Source organism: Lolium perenne, chromosome 7 (assembly GCF_019359855.2).
Source record: "Lolium perenne isolate Kyuss_39 chromosome 7, Kyuss_2.0, whole genome shotgun sequence".
Taxonomy (NCBI): domain Eukaryota; kingdom Viridiplantae; phylum Streptophyta; class Magnoliopsida; order Poales; family Poaceae; genus Lolium; species Lolium perenne.
The window spans coordinates 115,816,287-115,839,272 of NC_067250.2; the positions used below are offsets into that span (position 1 = coordinate 115,816,287).

The following is a 22,986-nucleotide window of genomic DNA, read 5'->3' on the forward strand; positions in this document are numbered from 1 at the left end:
TGTGCTTTACTTGGAGCGTCTGTGTGCTTTTATTTTTGTTTGTGTTTGAATAAATTGGATTACATCATGCTTGTGTGGGAGAGAGACACGCTCCGCTGTTGCATATGAACACATGTGTTCTTAGCTTTACTTTTAGTGTTCATGGCGAAGGTTGATTGCTTCGTTCATCATTATATGGTTGGAAACAGAAAATGCTACATGTAGTAATTGGTAAAATGTCTAGGATAATGTGATATTTGGCAATTTTTGTGCTCATGTTTAAGCTCTTGCATCATATACTTTGCACCTATTAATGAAGAAATACATAGAGCATGCTAAAATTTGGTTTGCATATTTGGTCTCTCTAAAGTCTAGATAATTTCTAGTATTGAGTTTGAACAACAAGGAAGACGGTGTAGAGTCTTATAATATTTTCAATATATCTTTTATGTGAGTTTTGCTGCACCGGTTCATCCTTGTGTTTGTTTCAAATAACCTTGCTAGCCTAAACCTTGTATCGAGAGGGAATACTTCTCATGCATCCAAAATCCTTGAGCCAACCACTATGCCATTTGTGTCCACCATACCTACCTACTACATGGTATTTCCCCGCCATTCCAAAGTAAATTGCTTGAGTGCTACCTTTAAATTTCCATTCTTCACCTTTACAATATATAGCTCATGGGACAAATAGCTTAAAAACTATTGTGGTATTGAATATGTACTTATGCACTTTATCTCTTATTAAGTTGCTCGTTGTGCGATAACCATGTTCACTGGGGACGCCATCAACTACCTTTTGTTGAATTTCATGTGAGTTGCTATGCATGTTCGTCTTGTCTGAAGTAAGAGCGATCTACCACCTTATGGTTGGAGCATGCATATTGTTAGAGAAGAACATTGGGCCGCTAACTAAAGCCATGATCCATGGTGGAAGTTTCAGTTTTGGACATATATCCTCAATCTCATATGAGAAAATTAATTGTTGCTACATGCTTATGCATAAAAGAGGAGTCCATTATCTGTTGTCTATGTTGTCCCGGTATGGATGTCTAAGTTGAGAATAATCAATAGCGAGAAATCCAATGCGAGCTTTCTCCTTAGACCTTTGTACAGGCGGCATGGAGGTACCCCTTTGTGACACTTGGTTAAAACATGTGTATTGCGATGATCCGGTAGTCCAAGCTAATTAGGACAAGGTGCGGGCACTATTAGTATACTATGCATGAGGCTTGCAACTTGTAAGATATAATTTACATGATACATATGCTTTATTACTACCGTTGACAAAATTGTTTCTTGTTTTCAAAATCAAAGCTCTAGCACAAATATAGCAATCGATGCTTTCCTCTTTGAAGGACCTTTCTTTTACTTTTATTGTTGAGTCAGTTCACCTATCTCTCTCCACCTCAAGAAGCAAACACTTGTGTGAACTGTGCATTGATTCCTACATACTTGCATATTACACTTGTTATATTACTCTATGTTGACAATATCCATGAGATATACATGTTATAAGTTGAAAGCAACCGCTGAAACTTAATCTTCCTTTGTGTTGCTTCAATACCTTTACTTTGAATTATTGCTTTATGAGTTAACTCTTATGCAAGACTTATTGATGCTTGTCTTGAAGTACTATTCATGAACAGTCTTTGCTATATGATTCACTTGTTTACTCATGTCATATACATTGTTTTGATCGCTGCATTCACTACATATGCTTTACAAATAGTATGATCAAGGTTATGATGGCATGTCACTCCAGAAATTATCTTTGTTTATCGTTTACCTGCTCGGGACGAGCAGGAACTAAGCTTGGGGATGCTGATACGTCTCCGACGTATCGATAATTTCTTATGTTCCATGCCACATTATTGATGATATCTACATGTTTTATGCACACTTTATGTCATATTTGTGCATTTTCTGGAACTAACCTATTAACAAGATGCCGAAGTGCCAGTTGCTGTTTTCTGCTGTTTTTGGTTTCAGAAATCCTAGTAACGAAATATTCTCGGAATTGGACGAAATCAACGCCCAGGTTCCTATTTTGCCCGGAAGCATCCAGAACACACGAGAACCGCCAGAGAGGGGGCACAGGCCCACCAAACCCTAGGCCGGCGCGGCCAAGGGGGGGCCCGCGCCCCCCTATAGTGTGGTGGCCCCTTCGACCTCCTGACGCCGCCTCTTCGCCTATATAAAGCCCCTGGACCTAAAACCTCGAGACGGAAAAGCCACGGTACGAGAAACCTTCCAGAGCCGCCGCCATCGCGAAGCCAAGATCTGGGGGACAGGAGTCTCTGTTTCGGCACGCCGCCGGGACGGGGAAGTGCCCCCGGAAGGCTTCTCCATCGACACCACCGCCATCTTCATCAACGCTGCTGTCTCCCATGAGGAGGGAGTAGTTCTCCATCGAGGCTCGGGGCTGTACCGGTAGCTATGTGGTTCATCTCTCTCCTATGTACTTCAATACAATAATCTCATGAGCTGCCTTACATGATTGAGATTCATATGATGATGCTTGTAATCTAGATGTCGTTATGCTAGTCAAGTGAATTTTACTTATGTGATCTCCGGAGACTCCTTGTCCCACGTGTGTAAAGGTGACAGTGTGTGCACCGTGTGGGTCTCTTAGGCTATATTTCACAGAATACTTATTCACTGTTATGAATGGCATAGTGAAGTGCTTATTTATATCTCTTTATGATTGCAATGTGTTTTGTATCACAATTTATCTATGTGCTACTCTAGTGATGTTATTAAAGTAGTTTTATTCCTCCTGCACGGTGTAATGGTGACAGTGTGTGCATCCGTGTTAGTACTTGGCGTAGGCTATGATTATGATCTCTTGTAGATTATGAAGTTAACTATTGCTATGATGGTATTGATGGGATCTATTCCTCCTTTCTTAGCATGAAGGTGACAGTGTGCATGCTACGTTAGTACTTGGTTTAGTCGTATTGATCTTTCATGCACTCTAAGATTATTTAAATATGAACATTGAATTGTGGAGCTTGTTAACTCCGGCATTGAGGGTTCGTGTAATCCTACGCAATGTGTTCATCATCCAACAAGAGAGTGTAGAGTATGCATTTATCTATTCTGTTATGTGATCAATGTTGAGAGTGTCCACTAGTGAAAGTCTAATCCCTAGGCCTTGTTCCTAAATACTGCTATCGCTGCTTGTTTCTTGTTTCTTTGCGTTACTACTGCTGCATTACTACTGCTTGTTTACTGTCCTGGGCAAAGCACTTTTCTGGTGCCGTTGCTACTGCTTATATATATTCATACCACCTGTATTTCACTATCTCTTCGCCGAACTAGTGCACCTATTAGGTGTGTTGGGGACACAAGAGACTTCTTGCTTTGTGGTTGCAGGGTTGCATGAGAGGGATATTTTTGACCTCTTCCTCCCTGAGTTCGATAAACCTTGGGTGATCCACTTAAGGGAAACTTGCTGCTGTTCTACAAACCTCTGCTCTTGGAGGCCCAACACTGTCTACAGGAAAAGGAGGGGGGCGTAGACATCAGGCTTGCATATCTATTCACCTGGTTAATATTGATGCATGCATGGACGGTGCAAACCTCGGTGTTTTCATGGTCATGATGATGGAAATCCTGGTTAACCTGGCTTACATAACGGCAAACTCGCGGTGGGGTTCTTATGATGATGGAAGGGAAACTGCGTTTGTATTGTGGCAGTGATCTACTGATCAATTTGTTTGGTGGCAACAATCTCGACCTTTTACGTTCCCGGTCTTTTATTTTATTGTTTATATTTGGATTGGATATGGATTGTGCACAGATCCATGAGTTACACAGCTGGCCTGCCAAACCTCGGTGTTTTCATCATGATTGTAAAAAAAACACAATAAAAATCATGGATTCAAAAAACGATGATGGAAATCCTGGTTAACCTAGTGTACATGACGTTAATTAGACTGGTGGCGGTGTTTACGAAAGAAAGCAAAAGTATCCTCAATATTGTTGAGTTTTGCATATGATTGACATAACATGCTTTTAAATTTCTATATGGGTGATAGAAAAAGCGACTGATAACTGTGACCCACCTCTCTCTCTCCCCTTTAACTGCTACCCAATTATCAAACTAGAGTCACCTTGGTATCCGTATCTAACATTTAGTGCATATAAAAATAGTTGGTGTTATGCTACATGCCCCCTAGGAAGGCCGTACCACTTTTTCTTGGAGGATAAGGAGGTGGGAGGCTAGAGTTCAGGTTGCCTCCCCCCCCCCCCCCCCGGCCTAACCTTCCTTATGGGGCAAAGTGGAGAGTTGTTTCCCATTTGCAAAGTTGGTCCTCCCCTCCCTCTATATAAAGAGAGGCCAAACTCATCCCTTGAGGCATCTCATTATCCTCATTTGAAGGTTGCCCCTCTCTCTCTCCCTCGTGGAGGTTCTCCACATACACCAAAAGGTTGCACCACTCACACCATCAGCGCAATGCCTAGGATGGCGGAATGCTGACGAATGGAATCATCGTATGTATGGATTCTAGCGAAGGGATCAACTGGTTGATCCTCGGAGCACGAAGGACATAATCCTCTTGGCTCAGAGGGATACACCTAGTTGTGGGGACCACCAAGTTCAGAATCTTCATCGAGCCTCTTCTGCTTTAGCTTAGTGAGTTTCAATCTAGATCCAATGTTATTGTATCTTCATAGATAGATTATTATGGATTATTCGTGTAGTTCAATTTTTTTGTTTCCATGTACGCAACTCAACAAAGACACCATTTTGTTGAGGAGTGATGCCTTAGAGTGCCATCATTACTACATGAATTGTTAAAAACGCTTGAACAGAATGTCGTAATATTGTCGGTACGAAGTAATTTTCCTTTCCTCCTAGCTTGTATTTCTATCACAACTTCACTCTTCTTAAAAGCATCATATTTAAGTTTCATAAAATACGACCACAATATCTGGAGTAATCATCAATAGTCGTAGCATCACCAAGAAATTGTTCACAAAAAGGTCCCCGCAAATCAAGATGCACATAATCTGTTGTGCTTACAAAATAGTAATATACAATGCTCACAAAAAATCCAACTTACTCATGTTGCAGCAATCTAGTAGGTCGCTGTTGATAAATTGTCCTATATCAAGTTCACTCATATGCCCAAGGCGCATAAACCAAAGATTAGTTTAGGTTCATCAAAAGTAATAGCAACATCACTACAAGTAATAAACTAATAGTGCTTCCTCTAAGAACATAATTTTTTCATAATGTATGTCACATAATCATATGAACAAGAGAAGCATTTGATACACTTAGAACTCCAATTGAACCGGAGTTCTTGCATGATTCGAAGTAAAGTGAATTGAGATAGATGAGGTTTTTGTCCATGCTTGGTATGTGCCTCGCATCTGTCAATATGCGCATCATGTTATCATGTATCCTGATTTTCATGGAGCCAATGCACACTATCTCACGTGGTTTGTTGTATCCAATATACACATAACATCTCCACTCTCCACAAACCCATAATTATTGAACCACTCATTTTTACAACAAATATGAAACAATCAAGCATAATCAAGTTACTAGTCATCATTACCAGAAACACAAACAACAAGTCAATCACCATCGTAATTATCACTCGAAGCAACATAGGCCTTACCATAACCATCTGACTTATTTTTCGGTAGATAGTACCCTTATTTTCCTATTTTTTATAGCAACTTCCAACAATCCTCATCAAAGTGATTGTCTTTCTTACAATAGCTTCATAATTTCTCCTTTCATCTAGACTTTGAATGACCTCATTCTTTCTTTCTCTTATCTCTACCGCAATAATTGAAATTTCTCTACTCGGTCCTGCCTCGTACTTGTAGCTAGAGCTTGTCCCTTTGGAGGATGATCCATCAGATTGTACCATAATTTTCATCTTTCCCTATGCCGATGGGCATACTACACTTCACCAACAACTAGTTTATCACGGTTCAATAATATGGTATGTAGGAAATTAGCAAAGGAACTAGGCATCGAGCATAAAAGTAGAATACCTAAATCCTCTCACCGCCATATTATACCTTCATGGGATGTAAATGGGAAATGAACTCCTTAAAGGTAGATAAGTGGTTGAGTATGAAACCTCCCTCAAGAAGCTTGTGCGAAACAATTTCATCTTAACATGCATCTTACTGGTTAGGTCCTTAGACGTGCAGATCAACTCCAGTTTGAGCCACATGGCTACTGGAGTTTTCTACTACATCGCTTCCTACAAAATACTATTAGACATATGTAGATGAATCAAAAACAAAACCTTACGATCCATCTGCTTCACCTCATTAGTCCATGTATTTGTGTTGGTTCAATATTCTTTGTCGAAGAGGGTCTTGTATATAGATGATTTTAGGTCAAGACGGTTCACCACGAGAGGCGAAATGAGCCACAAAGGGCTAATGGGCCACCATGGCATGGCTGGCCATGTCGTGGGCCCCACCATGCAGCCCCTCGACCTCGTGGTTCACTTTTCATGTCCAGTTGCTTCTCTTCCACATATACTAATCTGGTAAGAATCCCCGCTCTATTTGAGGTCCATAAGGTTCCTGAAAGTTCAAAAATACAGAAAACAAAGGTTTTTCTTATGCAGAGTTAAAACCAAAATAAAGGAGACTTGGTGGAAAATCCCTGAAATCGTTGTAAAACCATGGTTGGAACCTTTGTTATGATGCAAATATGTTGGAATATGAGACAATAAACTATAAAGTGCATAAATACAATTTTACAGGTACCAGATACCCATTTCTATAACAAGCTAAATTTACATTACTTTTGTAGTTATTGCTCCTCATTTCAAACTATGGTCTGTCTCATTGACCAAGTCTCCAGGATCAGATGAAGAGTTTGGGTATATGTGAAGAGTTCCATTCTATAGTGATGATCCGTTCTTGCCTTGATTTATCATATCCAATGAGTTTGATTATAGTATAGATACAAGTATAATCCTGGTGAAGAACACTGAACTCTTTTGGAACACGTTAAAACTAGGATAGTAGATAAGGCAGTAGCAAAAAAATACTGTAGTACTTTATCCCCCGCGTCGTGGTCGCCACATTTGCGGTCCAAATCTCTTGTTCTGCGTCGCCCTCGCGTTCTACCGTGCATTTTATTTTGAGTTAATGTGTACCGTGCACTTGATCTCGTTTTTTGGGTCTAAAATGAGCATAAACCCAGAGCCCCTCACATTATTTGTGACGATTATCCAAGCACCGCTGCCCACCTCTCCCTTTTCCCTCTTTTTCTCCGATTATTATTCTTTCTTTTAGTAACTCTTCCTAGATTCCTCCCCCCATCACCACGGAACAAGGGAACCCCCGCAATTGCGCAAAACCTGGCGGGCCGCACCTAGAACACAGCGCGGCGCGGACCGAGTCCTCCGGCCACCGGAGCGGGGCCATGCCGCCGCCGCTGGAGACCCTCCTCGGCGCCACCGACCTCTGGCGCCCCACGGCCCGCGGCGGCGGCTGGGCCACCGCCGCCGCGCTCCTCCTGCTCCTCGCCTCCCACCTCGCCGTCCTCCTCGCCCGCCGCTACCGCCGCGGCCGCCTGATCCAGCCGGAAGCCGCGGCCGCCACGCCTGCCTCGTCCCCCGCCGCCGCCTCACCCTCCTCCGGCTCCAGCACAGGGTCGGTCGGACGCCCGTTTGCCCCTTCGGCGCGGTTTTTCTGTGCCTGATTTTATCGGCGTGGGAGACTGACTGACTGGCTGTGCCGTGTTTAACTTTGGTGGAGCGCAGGATGGAGGGCCTCGTGACGGAGGACGATCTCAGGCAGCTGGTCAGCAGCTTGGGGGTGGGCGCCCGTGCGCCGGAGCTGGAGGGCTGGGACCCTGTGATCGCCATGGGGAATGACGCGGTCTCTTACAAGGCGTGGTGCGACAAGACCAAGGTAGTGCTGAATACTCTCTCTTCTTTCCCATTCTTCTTATTCGTATCTAACACGCGTGTGCCTTAGTACTTGCCAGATTCTGAATATTGTTGTTGGGTTCAGTGCAATGATACTAGGCCAGAAAGACGTTACATGCTATGCTACCTCATAGCAGGGGCTAGGTGGGATTCATTAATGGGTGCAGGTAGTCGGCCACCGCTATCAAAACATCTCAAAGCCACCAATGAAACTCTGAATATTGGTTTTGTGCTCTTCAGCAAATGGATATGTTTCCCCTTTTACATGAAAATTGACATGTCTTCCTGGAATTAGTTAGAACTCATAATGGTCGCAAGAGTTATCGCTGATTAACTTGTAGTCTTCTTGGAATTTCATTGGGCCCCGGAGTTGTTGCTGGATTCTAAACAATAGTTTGCCATGGCAGTTCGAGGTTTTTTATGTATACTATCTTATGCTTTGAAATGCAGGACGGCCCACCTAAGTATCTCAGTGTGACAACTTATGAGGGGTGTTCAACGGAGCTTCTGAGGGACTTCTACATGGATAACGAGTATAGAATGGAGTGGGATAGCACCGTTACGAAACATGAGCAGCTGCAGTATGATGAAAATAGCGGAGTTGAGATAGGGCGAACACTCAAGAAGTTCCCTATTTTAACACCAAGAGAGTACATCTTGGCATGGCGAGTTTGGGAAACAAATGACAATTCTTTCTACTGTTTGGTCAAGGTTAATCACGTCTCCCTCACCCTCCCTGCATATTGCATTATATTCCTTCACTATTCATTCCACACGACTGTGCATCAGTCATGGTATCTTTTTGTCAGATATACCCATGTTATCGCTATAATGTATGCCAATTATAGAAAACATAAAATCACTCGAACTAAGGTTGAACCAGCAAAACATAAAATTCCTTGAACTTCCCATCAAAAAATCACTTAAATTGAGGTCGAACAAAAAGAAACATAATCACTTTAAACAAAAATTGAACCCTCTAAGATCACGGGTCGGAGATAAGAGGACAGAAACTCCATCCGATCAAGGAGTTCTCTGTAATAATCAGTAAACCTAAGTCTGCTGTTTTTTCTCTAATGGGACCTGCTCCCATGGATTTTTTTGTTTCTTTACTGGTTTAAATAATACTGTAGACACAAGTTTTATTGAAGCCTCTTGCTCATATATCTCATTTGACTCGGACCTGTTCTAAGAAAGTCAAGGTATTTCGAGTTTTTTGTTGACGTGGACAAAGTAAGGAAAAAAAAAACATGTCGCTTGAAACAAATAGAGCTAGGGTTCTTAAACATATACAAGTTGTTACCCGATTGACGCCTATGAAGTTTAAATGAGAATCACCTTATTGCTAGTGTGGCATGATCTAATTGTCTTGTCTAATATGCTCATGCTTGCAGGAATGTGAACACTCTCTTGCGCCAGTACAAAGAAAATTTGTTCGAGTACGACTTCTGAGATCAGGATGGTGTATTAGGAAAGGTAAGTCAAGATTGATACCAGGCGTACTGTTTGGTATTTACCTGTCTCTCCGAAATACATGACTGTAGACATTGACATAGTGATGCAACTACCGCAAGATTGATACCAGGCTACCGTTTGGTATTTACCCTTCTCTCCGAAATACATGACCTTGTAGACATTGACACAGTGATGCAACTACGTTAGCAAAGAAACCAAAAAGAACATACGTAATTATGAAAATATTTCACGAAAAAACTATTAATGTTCCATTGAACTGTCTCAGTAATCCTTTTACATATCAATAGTCAAAGTTAGAAGAACTTGTCTGCACGAGAAATTTGACTGCACACATTCTAGGATATCATCCATTTTAGAACAGAGTTAGTATATCATATATGTGTAGTTTGTTTCTAATTTAGTATTTACACTCTTACAGTCCCTGGAAGAGATGCATGCCAAATCACAGTGCTGCATCATGAGGATAATGGCATGAACATCGAGATGGCAAAGCTCGCCTTTTCCAAGGGAATCTGGAAATACATTTGCAAAATGAATAATGCTTTACGCCGGTATCCTCAGCACCGTGGTGCGTCAATATCAATCTTGACCATGAGAAGACTTATCAAGAAGGTTGGTGCTGTGTACTAGTTTATCAATTCATGTCAATTTATTGCTTGTTATGGATTTGAATTTGTCTCTTGTTTGCTTCCATGATCGAAATACAACAATAGAAGCAGTGTAATTGCTTTGGGCGATTGATATGTTTATAAGTTGCAACAGCCTATTCTCTTGAAATTTTAATTTCTGTACCCAATTTGTGGATGTTTTACTGTTGTCATTTTTAGTTCTTGCTCTGACGAAGCTCTTTGCGCAACAGTTTCCCCAGGCCTTGCAGACCAACGTGGATGAAAGTCATCGATCTCCAGTGAATACAGCTGCTGCAGCTGTAGTTACTTCTACAAATTCGCCCGGAACTTCACCGTGCAAGCAGCTAGGAAAGAAGCCAACACGGGAAACGATCGCAAGTGGACTTTTGCTTATTGGAAGCATCGTTTGTCTGTCTAAAGGCCGGTCAAACCTTGGCGCTCAGCTTGCGATGGCATTCTTTCTGAAGAAGACCTTTAAGAAAGACAAAGAATCAGCCTCGCCCAGGGGAAGAACTGATGCAGCGGTGCCCACACACTTGTAGTAGGACTGGCTTAAGCTGTTGAGATTGCCTATTATCGTTATTTTAAGCAAACCAATACTCCTTACTTGAAAAGGCACGATTGTACAATGTTCTCGTAGCAAATTATGTAAATAATAAGTTTTGAAATAATAACCTCTCTTGCCAATTTAGCACTTTGGGGTGATATTTAGTTATTTTCTCAGCTCTGTGATTACGCTGAGGCTTACTAACTAGCACTACATTTTGTATAAAGTAGTAAGTGTGCGTGTAGAACCCATGCCTGTAAAATATAACACATGTTCTTTGAATCTCATTTCTCTTTGTTGAGATGTTTTTTTTTTATCTAGTTTCTATTCACCAAGCCACTTAGGGCATGCCCAATGCTCCATCGTGGACAACTGCCATGTAGGTTCGGATGGTCCTAATCAGCCTCTACCTAACACATGCAGATTAAAGTGGTCTCTTGTAGGAGATCTCGCCTCTCAATGCTAAAAGTTGGAAAAGTGAGAGAGAGCCGGTGAAGTAGAAAAGAGGTGGAGAAAAAAATAGTTTGAGTTAGGTTGTGAGGACCATTGCATGTGATATCTTGGAATGCTGTAGTTGATTTCTACCTCCTATTTTTTTTCTTCGCTTACGTGGAAACTTGGGACAGTAGGTAGGTGCTGCCCTCATTGTACATGCCCTTAATAGGTCCCATGACCCAATTGTGTGCACAAATATGTGCAATGAAGGATTCATGATTGTGCAAATTTAATGTTGAACTTCGCAACAATTTTATTTAAATTTTGCAACAATTAGTCTTCTCCCGCATGAGGGGGCGCATGAGGTCTAGGCCTGGGCTGCTCACTGGAGGAAGCTGGATTGGCAACCAGCAGCGGACATTGAGTTGATTGGCAGGTGGACTTCGAGGCATGGTCATGGGTTTGCGCAGAGGGACCTATGAACATCGACCATCTTAGTCTTCTGGTGCATATGGCGACACCGAAATGACGTGGTTTTCAGCGGTACCAGGCTGGCCGTGTCGTCGTGTCGATGATCAATATGAAGATCAATCGAGCCACAAGAGTTAGCTAGACTCTTCCATACTAGTAGTTTTGACTTTTCATAGCCCATGATCGTTGTCGTGACAGTTATGAGGTAGGCTTCGGTTGGGGGGAGCCGCCATCCCATGTTGGTAGCATATGATCTAGCCGCTGGCGACTGTTTGGGCCTTTTGGCTCTTTCTTCTATATATTTAATACACATTACAGGAAGGATCTTTTGAATTCAAATCAATACAAATACTTTCTTCGATTCATATTAATTGACTTCAATATGAATGTATCTAAAACTAAAATACATCCATATTAGATTCAATTAATATGAATTGGAGGGAGTATTTCTTTTAACTTGAATCAATAACAATTTTTGTATTGACTTGAATCGATACCAATGTTGGTTACAACTTGAACATTTTTTCTTGAAAATCATCACCATATGTATTTAAAGTAGAAAATAGTACATGGTAGAGATACATGAGCTGAATTCAACGATTACAAAACAAAGCTTAAAAGAAACGAGCAAATCTTCGAGGTCTTCAAACTCTTTCTTCTTCAAGGACACAATCTTATACCTTTTTGAAGGTGACCATAAAAAAATGACAGAGATGTCAAACCAAAGGCATGTAAATACCAGCGAGGCTTCTCCCATAACTTTACTTTGAGCCGCAATGCCAAAGCTACATGGACGAGTGTCATTAAAATAATTAACTAACATCGACATGAGTACTAACACCAGGGAAAAGAAACGGAACAACCTGGTCGACGCCGCTGGGGAGCCGAGAATATGAATTACCATTGTCGAGAACGTAGCAACCGAGATAAATATTGCGAGGACAATTCTCATTGTGGCAACCATGAGAAAAAGTCCGTGATTGAATCCAGCAAAGTAAGATCTGCAGGACCATGCCTAGAGAAAATAAACCTTCCAACACCAACACTGCCGAATGGAAGAAGATCTCGTTGTCGAACGAAACGTTGAAGATCACTTATCGTAGGTAATGCCATCTCCCTTATGGGATGCCAAAAAGAAAACGGCTGCCAAAACCGTAAACTAGTACATTAAAAGTTCTACTTTTATTAAAACCTCCACTCATGGATCGGGTTCTCCACTCCACTTAAGGCCGGCAAGACCGATCAGAGGGGTGGCCGACTTAAAGTGATGCAGACGGCTGGTTTTTGGAGGAGAGGCCGTGGTTAGGTTTGCAATCGTTTTAGATTTATTAGGTTTAATCCCGCAACCCGAGAATTATTGGCGTGAATATCTTTGTGGTTAAAACTTGAACTTGCCAATCAAACATTTTTTCTCGCTTAGATGCACCACGCCGCACTACAGCCTCCCAGTGTTGCTCACCCTGTTCCCGTATAAGAAGTAGCTCCGGTCCCGCTAATGCTTGGTCGGCAGGGCGAAAAACATGCAGTGGCTGTATACTCGTGACGTCGGCCTCAACCGTCAACACTGAGAAAAACACATTAGTCACTAGTAAGCCTTTTTTTCCAGTAGTGAATATATGGATATTTCTATTTCTACGGCAATGAGTGGGGAATCATGGCCCCGAGTAATCAAACCCTATGTATGCAAAAGTAGCCGAATCTATTATAATTTTTATTAGTCAGTGATACTATTAGTACTTCTATTTAAATACCAACAAAGAATATACACACATTGACAAGTTATATTTAATCCATGATAACTCGCGATACAATTTTGACCAAAAGACAGTAAACAATTTTTCCGATTTGTGCTCTGGAAGTTTCTGTAAGTACGGATACCTACTCATATACTAAATCATGTATCAAGATATTTTTCATATAAATAATATGGTTTAGAGATTCTAACATAGATATATAATAACATATAGTTCATGCAATTGTCAAATGAATGAAATATTGTTATATTCAGATTTGAAATATAACACAATGCAAGTATGTATTTTTCATCGATGTTAATTTTAATTCTATAACAGAAAACACTTGAACTAATATTTAACAACTTTGTTATGTGGTTAATTATGTTAAATAAGTAAAATAAAATCATACTCGATAAAATAGTATTTACAAGTTGCTCAAATTAGAAAAGTTCAGTATAAAAGTATAATCATTTCAATTTGTACCATTGTAGTGAAACTTTATTGAGTTGAAGAGTTGCGAACATTTGAAGCCATCAAGAATTACCAATTTATGAAACTAGAAAAATCAAGTCAGATGGCAGTCATTGTGAAACAATGTGATGCATATGAATATGGGGATTAGCAGAATAGTATTTGGTGGTGACACCGCATGACTATCATCCGAACCCCTCTTGTCGAGGATCATACTTTTCTCTAAGGAGTGGAAGTTCAGGCTGTATTCTTAAAAAAATAAGATGAAAATTTCAGGAAGTATCTATTGAATTCAAATCAATACCGGTATTTCTTTTGACTTGAATCAATTGAATCGATACCAATATTGGTTAAAACTTTGGGTTCGATTCCCTCTATACGCTATGTGGCGAAAAGACCGATTCAATGAAATATGCCATGCCAGCTTTAAGATCTAAAACGTGTCTTCTACTTCCTGAAAATGTTCGCAACAGATAACTTTCTCTAATCCAACGCCACATCTTTTGTTTTGAAAATCAATACCATATATAATTAAAGTAGAAAATAGTACATGGTAGAGATACATAAGCTGAATTCAGCGACTATAAAATAAATCTCTACTATTAAGAGCAAACTGGTGAATGCCTGGTGTCACATTTTCAGGATGGACAATAATACCCCCCACGTCCAAAAATTACAAACGACATGCCACCCCGCACTCCCTCCAATCCTCTCCTAAAAACGCTCTCACCTCGTTGTAATCCCAACCGCATACCATAATCCGCTCATCTCCCCCGGAGTGTTTTTTTTTCTGTTGCAAACTAATCTTTACTATTAAAGTGAAAGCTGCGTATGCCTGATGTCACACTTCACACTATTTACCTTGCAAATGCCACCGCGATCAAACCACTTAGAATACAAAACAACGTACCGACCTTGCACGCCCTTTGTTTTAGCTCATATACAACAAACGATCTAACCATACGCGCCCTTTCCCCCCTGACCAACGAATTGGCTAACAAACTTGGCATATCCAACAGAGTCGGCTCTTCTTCCCATCGACCTCCGAGTATATCAAGGTGATCAATCTTAATAGAGGCGCTATCTTCCTCCCTGTACTAGCGCCACAACTCACGGGGTTATTGTTTCCCTTTTCTGGAGATGAAGTTAGGTAAATCCTCATGGAGGCGATGGGGCCGGTGGCCGGTGGAATAAAATCGGGAGAACAGGAAGCGCGCGGCAGAGAATCAGGCCATCAAAGCCAATGACGAGCAGCGCCATCTTCGCCGGTCCTGGCTGTCTTTTTTCTCATTCAGTCTCTCTACTGACTGTCCCACCGCTGGCCGCTTCAATTTCAATTCCCAAGGGAAGCCGCTGCGCAGCTTGTTTTCTGGAATTAGCGGGTTGGGGTTCATGGAGGAATGGTACGGCAGCGGGAGCTCATGGTGGAGGCCAAAGAAGATGGTGGTGGGCAGAGAAGATGGTGCCACACCTCATCGACCACACCCCGAGGCGAATCACCTTGCCTGATTGGCCACAATGGAGGAAGGTTGAGAGAAAGACTGTTGGTGTCAATAGTGAGACACGAGTGAACCTTGATTTTGTTTTCTTCCAATCTGATTTTTCTGCATCTTCTTTTTTAGAACTTCGCTCTTCGCCTCATCCTAAATAGTGAAAAAAAAACGTGTGCTCATGATTTTACTGGAGAGTGGGGAGAGATGTCTTGCCTGCCCGTCAGATCCTCTGCTGAAGGATTAGGCACTCGAAGCCTCATGTCCACTTATATACTTCTGAAAAAGCTTGGCGGCGACCAGCTTGCGGGTGACGAGCGAACAGAGGTACAGGTGTAAGTGCACTAAATTAAAATTTTCTTGTTGTTTAACAATTTCACATTCGTTTCTCCAGCTCTCTATCTACATGGATATGCTCTGAAATGCTTGTTCCTGTTGTACATTGTTATTTCGTCAATGACCACAAGCAGGTAAATTTCATGTTACACTATGCTAATTTTTCTCTCTTTCACTCATATTTTTTATGACTATGGCTACTATACCATAAACTAATGTGGTGTATCAAGACCTGTGTGCCCGCATACAAGATCTCTCGGCCATATTTTTGGTCTTTTTTAACTTACACACAACAGATGCTGACTGCTGAGATTCTATAGAATGGCTTGCCAATGATCATATTACCTAGAGAAAATGGCAACCAGAGTAACTGATTCCCTCTGTTTAGGGACTGGGCTAGCAGATGAGATGATTTTTAGCTGGTAAGTATCGACTAGAACCTGTCCCACGGGAAGCCCCTTGTTGCAAGAATTCAAGAACAGAAGTGTGTGATCTGGTATTGTTTATTTACACCTATGAAGTTCTGATAACACATGTAGGCTTTTACATACTCTTAGAGGAAGTTTTCACCTCTTTGCAAGAATTCAGGAACAGAAGATTTTTTGTTCATTTACAAGATCAGCCTGGAAACTAATGATGTTGTTGCATGCAACATACAGAGGTATTCACCTGAAATTGGTGGTACTGAAATGACAAATTTCACCAATCAAAAGCTATGACCTTTATGTGATTTTGAAAGGTAAGCATGCATGTGCATTGCCAGATGTTGGTGATATGTTCGGTCTGGATAGTTAACGAAAGTACGATGAGGTTGAAGTATTAGCTAGTATATTAGTATGTTAGGAGTACATATATTATCCACAAAGAAGTTGCTTTTATGGCCAGGGGTGTGAATGGTGCTTCGATGTCTTCCTAGCTGGCTCTGCCCATAGCAGGCTCAACGAGCCGCGCCCATGGCAAACTCTACGAGCGAGTGGGAGGGCGCGAGAAAGTTCCCCTGCGCGCGAGGGGTTTCCCGCAGGCGAAACGGTAGCTCGGCGCGCTCTCACCCTTTTGTTTCCGTAAGTGGAATATGAAGGGGTGCCCCGCCTCTGCTCGGATCTGGAGACGGCTGGATGTCCCAATCCCAGCAGGACAGTTCTCGGTGTGGGACCTTCCGGCCCCTCTCCCCCTCACCTCGGACTTCTGGCGTGCTGGCGTTGTGGTGACCCTCTGGAGCATTTGGAAGGCACGCAATGATCTGGTGTTCAACGCCGTTAGTCCCTCCCTGACTGTGATTCTTAGACGGGTCTGTGACGACCTCTTACTTTGGCGGTGGCGATATCGAGCTGCCGACCGCCCTTCCTTTGACTTGCTGCGATCTTTCATCCTCTCCCGCCTGTGGGACAGCTAGGATGGTCGACTTCTCCCCCGCCCCCCCCCCCCCCCCCTGTTTTTCCCCTTGTACATGTACAGATCGGCTCCTTGGCTATTTTCGAGTAATGGAATAACAAACGGTGGGGTTTTTCCCCCCCGTCACCCTCGAAAAAAAAGGGGTGGTTTCAGTTTTTTGCTCATTGTATTGTCATACATAATACATATGTTTTGTTTGAGTAAGTAATTCAGATGAATTAACTGTTCATTTGCATTGTGTTTCTTTGGTGTGTTGTTCTATGTGTTACCGGGAGTAGTGTTAACAACTCTGAACTCATCAAACCAGGTACTCTTGTTAAAAGAAACAGATACCTCTAAATACTATTTTTATGCCAAGAAATTCCACCTTCTTATGTAATATTGTCAATGTTGTGTCATTTACGTTAGTAGTTAGTATTGTTTGTAACTTTGAAGTCATCACCTATGTCTCAGGAATTTTGCACTATTTTGCATATCGTTGGCAGTAGAAGAAACTTACAACTTTGATTTATTTCTCAAAACGTGCAGGCGTTCGACATCTTGGACCTCGAAAAGTTTGCTGCATTCATCCACAAGCTGGCCGCCGAATCACTATGCGCAATCTGCTTCAAGCTGTATATTAAGATATGTTCATAGTTAAACCTATTACCCGGCCATTGATTCATTCTTTTTGAAAGTTGGGTGAGCGTTGGACTATTGTGGAGCAAGGTGATGTACTAGGCGTTGCTCCTAAAGCGTCTTGGGAAGTTCCAAGGAAAATCTGCGATGTAAATCTCTTTCAGAATTGAGCACCCTTTTTGTTCGATTTTTTGATTAAGGGATGGCTCTGAAGTGACATAAAATTTCTCTTCTTGGACATGTTCTCAAAGATGTATTATTTCATCATATGTTGTAGTTTATCAAATCTTAGTGTATGAGCAACTACTCAGTGTTTCAGTTTTAAGTTGATTTTAAATGAATGGTACAGGCCTTCACGTAGGTTTAAATCTATTCTCAAACCAGATGGGTTGTTAGGATTTGTAGTTCATTGTATATCAGTTAAATGTGTTAAATCTCACTACCCGAGTTTTCATAGTTTAACTACACTGAAGCGATCTAAATTGGGTATCATGTGATCAGTTCAAGTCCACCTATATATCGGGTCCATTAAATGATATTGTCAAGTTCACTGTACCTGAATATATTTTGGCTGTATTCCAATTTCTGTAGTACTTTGTGTCAATTAATTGACATATATATTATCTACTCAAGTTTAGATGGTTTTTATGCAGCCGTGAGCCTGGATGAAGGGATCTATTTTCTTTATAGCAATGCGCGGGCATTCAACTAATATTATTAAAATATCAAATGCGCACCTGCAGCGAGTAGATCTTAGTTAATAAGAGATCAATACTTTTGCCTATGACGTCCACTTATATCTTTTATCAAAGTACACTTGTTGGACAGTTGAATCTCAATGTTTCTACAATACTATGTGGCTATCAATCATTTATATAATATTTAGATGTGTGGAAAAAATGTCACTTGATGGACCATAGTGACATGGGCATTTAACTAGACCCGCGATTTCATTTTCGTCGTAGCAACATACGAACTATGTGAAAAATGCATAGAGAGGACGGGATCCATGGAACCCTTTTTATTTTTATTGAAATTGACTTTTTAAGTTTCAAAAAAATCCAAAGAGAAATTCTGGATGTTTATAATGATTTATTCTATGGTTTTGCCAAATCGTAAGGCGAAATAGTTTGTATTTCATTCTACAAAAAAATGGCAAAATACTTGCAGATCTAGGAATTTTTGAATTTTACACTGTTCATTACATAGGAAATTTATCATTTTTTACGCCTCCCTGAATACTTAATAATCCGCATTGGTATTTGCACACATGTAGAAATCATCATTATGTATATCTAAGATTTATTTTCAGAATTTTTTACAACTTTAAAATATTGATTTCAATATTTTTTTGAAAAACAGGCTCCATGGAGCCCTCCTCCATATTGACGCTCTTGTCGGGCTATAAGAGGCCTATGTTTTCATATCTTATATAAACTGTTGGGCTATTTTTAGTAGTTAAATGAACCGTCGTTTTCCTCTTTTATATGAACTGTCGTGTTACAGAAGGTCATATAAACTATTGGGCGTCTTCATTTTCATCGTCGGGCTATAACATGCCTGCGTTTTCATTTTCGATGAGCCGCCACATAAAGCTATGCATTAAGCATAATAATAATTGATTTTCAACGTAGTTTAAATATTGTGTTTTAGAATTATGTCTTTTAGTTCCATAGATATGAATTTTACCAATTAAATAAATTTTTAAGCCGTGGCGAAGCACGGGCATTCAACTAGTCCTAAAAAATGAGCAAACCTTCAAGATTTTCAAACTCTTTCTTTCTCAAGGAAACAATCTTGTACCTTTCTGAAGGTAACCGTGGTAAAATGATATAGATGTCAAACCAAGACATGTAATTCACCATAATTTTACTTTAAGCCGCAATGCCAAAGCTACGTGCAAGTGCTCAACCAACATTGACAAGAATACGAATACCAGTATTTTAGGAAAACAAAAATCTAACAGTCTGGTCAATGTCATTAGGGAACCGAGAATACAAATCACTATTGTCAAAAAACGTAGTAGTTAGGATAAATATTGCCAAGACAATGCTCCTCATTGCAACCATGAGAATTGTTGACGTTTATGCCTTTGTGGTTAAAACTTGAACTTAACAATCAAACGACCCACAGTTTGCCAAGGACAAGGTGCAACGGTAAACCAGTTAAACTGAGATCCTATCTTCAGGGCCTGTAGATCCACCTTTTTTTCGATAAAGGATGCTTTCATTACTTTTATAAGCAATTACATCCAGCCTCTGCATAACCAGGATGCACACAGCCGTTTATGTTCTGTAGATCCACCTGCAATCGCTGACCCTGTAAACATCAAGCGGCTCAGTAGTCTTGACATATGCGAAAGTCCGGCCATAGCCCCCGACGGTCCCGATCTCCATCCCCCATTTCTTCTCGCTTAGACGCAGCACGCCGCACTGCAGCCTCCCAGCGTCGCTCACCTTGTTCCTGTACAGGAAGCAGTTCCAGTCCCGGGAATGCTTCGTCAGAACGTACTCGCCGTGAGCGAATTGTGGCTGGGTGAGCTTCTGCCGGCTCCATGGATGCTGATCCCGTAACATGTGCACCTGTATGCTGTACCGGCGGCTCCAGCTCTGTTCCTCCCTTCTACTACCCTCCAAAACCCAGACCTGCACGCATTCCCCAGCTCGGATGAGGGCTTCAAATCATCAAATGAAAGCAGATCAGATGAATCGGATTTGCGTAGGTCGATTGTGTGTAAATACCTCGATCTTTTCCAGAGGGGACGAGCCGTCGCTGATGGCAATGCCCAGCCATCCGCGCACCACGGTCAGGTGGCAATTGGGTCCGGCCGGTGCTGGCAGGGACTTGACGGGCGTGACGCGCCCTACCTCCAGGTCGAGAGACATTACCTTCTCGGTGCCCACCGTAAGCCAATACATGGCGCCGTCGACGCTGAGAATGCCGGCCTTGAGGTTTCAGCTCATGCCGGGAGTCGGCACATTCCGCCACGATTTCTTCCCCAGAGTGAACACCTGCACCGCCTCGAACTCCCCGCCCGGGTCGGGGTAGCAGGGGACGTGCACGACCCTGTACTTCCCCGTCGCCGGCAGGTACGCGAAGCAGTAGGCCTCGTGCCTCGACGTCGCGATCCCGCCGTCTCCCCAGCTAAACGGCCGGTAGTACTGGCCGGAGAACGGCAGCAGCGGGAGGAGCAGCATCTCGCCGGTGGCCGGGTTGGCCAGGGTGATGGCGCCGCCGGGCTCCTTGGTGTCGCACAGGCAGAGCAGGCCGTTGCACGTGCCCACCACGCACATGCTCTCGTAGCGGTCGCCGGCGCAACGTCCGGTCCAGAGCTCTCGGCGGCGTCCTGATGACAGGTTGTCCACGACGTACGAAGATCTTTCGGTCTGGACAAGGATCGCCGCGCGGCTACGCATCTCCGGCGTGCGCTGGTCGACCACGTCGCGCCAGGTCCGGCAGACGAGGCGGAGCAGCCGCCGGCAGCTCGGCGGGAGCCGCGTCAGGATCTCCACGAGGACGTCCGGTGCCGCGGGGAACTTCCAGCCCTCGCCATCCATGGGCGTAGTGGCGGCCATCGTCTGCCTGTTGGATATCCTGAACCCCCTGTTTCAGATTCAGTTACACTGTTACAGGAACCAGCCCAGTAGGGCTTTGCTCGCCAGTCTTGCCGTTGAATCTGACCCGTGGGCTCTAAAATAATGGAATGTGAGGTCTACTTGGTTCTCAAGTTTCCAACGATTGCGGCGTATATATCTCGGCAAATGGTATCAGCTGATCTTCCGGATCGGATAATATCTTCGATTGTATCTCGGCATTCTTGTGCCCGTTCAAATCAAAACATGCCAATGCGGCACTAGAGGCAGTGAATTGCGCCTTGCGCGTACAGAAACAAGTAGCGGACGAGGAACAAGATGCAACTATTTTGGTCGACTCTGCCACTCTACACTTTTTTTTTAGACAACAGGGGTCACCTCCAGCTCCATTTTCATAGAAAGGAAGCTAAGTTTTACAGAAAGGAAAACAAAACCAAAGGCTAAAGGACAGGTTTTCGCTGGGGAGTTTGGCTGCCATCCCAGCCAAATCCAAAATACCAGCAAAAGACCTGAAAAAATCACTAAACAGTCTCGCAAACTAAACGACGACTAGAGAAAGTAACACAAATACGACTAGTTTGATTACAGACTTAAGGAGGAAACATAACCCTGCACTAACAAGAAAGTTCCTTTTCTCTCGACACTTGCCAGACCTTCTTCTCCTTTCCCCTGGTTCTCTTCTCCACAGAGGTGATCAAGTAACCACATGGATCTTGTGGGATTCGCCAGGGTTGTCCAGGAGATAGGTCAGTGTCGCCCTTCCTTCGTAGCTCAAGTTCCAGGTAGAGATCCAGTCGAAAGAGGGCACCTTACCCCACTGGAAGGCAAAGTGAAGCTTTTAAACTGGCTAGCAGTAGGTCCATGAACTGAGTGTTTCTTCCAGAATCTAGTTCCTTGAAAGGTTTCTTCCAGTCTCGAAGGAGAAAGAACACCCTTCGCCACACCTGTTTCACATTTATCCAAGTAGTCTTATTAAACACAAGACTATTCCTATTAAGCCATAATCCCCACAGAACAGCAGAAGAAGCAACATTATAATGCATAAATTTCTTATTACAAAGCCATTTCGAAGCAATGGATTCAAAATTGGTAACATGCATATCAAAAACTTCTTCAAACAGGTTCCAAATGGATTTAGCCACTACACAATCAAACATAAGATGTTGCACTGACTCAAATTCAGTGCACATCTCATAGTTCATGGGTTTGGGGATACCTCTAGCCCTCAGATTGTTTCTAGTCATGATTTTATTCTGAGAGAAAAGCCACAGGAAAACTTGGATCCTAGGAGGGATCTTTAGTTTCCACACAGCAGGTAAATAAATAGGGGTAAGCCCCCTAAAATTGATCATAGCATAAAGAGAGCTAGAGTAATAAACCCCATATGAGTTATACTGCCATATAAGTTGATCCTCATCTTGGGAAAAGGAAATGGTTCTAGCAATCTATAACAGTTCATACCATTGAATCATCATGTCCTCAGTAAAGGTTCTTCTAAAATTACCTCTGATTTCATGACCATCCCAGATTTCAAAGATAGTTTTGTTTTGTTGATTAGAAACAAAATATAAATCCCAAAATTGAGTGGCCAAGGGAGAATTACCAAACCAAATATCCTCCCAAAATTTAATGGATTTACCATTACCCACCTGCCATTTATACCCAAATTTCACTGCCTTAGAGGCCCACATAACGCCCTTCCAAAAGGTGGAAGGCTGGAGATCATGGCAGGACATGATGTTTGGGTTTTTGTGTTATACTTAGCATCTAGAACCCTTCTCCACAGAGCCCCCTCACTCTGGATATACCTCTTCATCCAAGATCCTATCAAACAGATATTTAAATCCTGTAGGTTTGGAATTCCTAGCTCTCCAAAATCTTTTTT

The 22,986-nt window shown here is 42.3% G+C and overlaps 2 protein-coding genes across 2 annotated transcripts; one reads left to right on the top strand and one right to left on the bottom strand.

The window, feature by feature from the left end:
• The first annotated feature begins 7,289 nt into the window (after positions 1-7,289).
• On the top strand, positions 7,290-10,703 carry LOC127323929 (uncharacterized). Its single transcript, XM_051352033.2, has 6 exons — positions 7,290-7,629; positions 7,740-7,890; positions 8,358-8,618; positions 9,302-9,383; positions 9,802-9,995; positions 10,243-10,703. Exons 1-6 carry the CDS (start codon positions 7,400-7,402, stop codon positions 10,552-10,554), a joined length of 1,230 nt encoding a protein of 409 aa, XP_051207993.1. The 5' UTR covers positions 7,290-7,399; the 3' UTR covers positions 10,555-10,703.
• An 8,764-nt stretch (positions 10,704-19,467) lies between these two features.
• LOC127323793 (F-box protein At3g07870) lies at positions 19,468-21,128 on the bottom strand. The gene is made up of 2 exons (XM_071823547.1): positions 20,250-21,128; positions 19,468-20,153 (listed from the first exon to the last, which is right to left on the bottom strand). The coding sequence occupies exon 1, from the start codon at positions 21,081-21,083 to the stop codon at positions 20,463-20,465; it is 621 nt and encodes a 206-aa protein (XP_071679648.1). The 5' UTR covers positions 21,084-21,128; the 3' UTR covers positions 19,468-20,153; positions 20,250-20,462.
• Between the last annotated feature and the right edge of the window lie 1,858 nt (positions 21,129-22,986).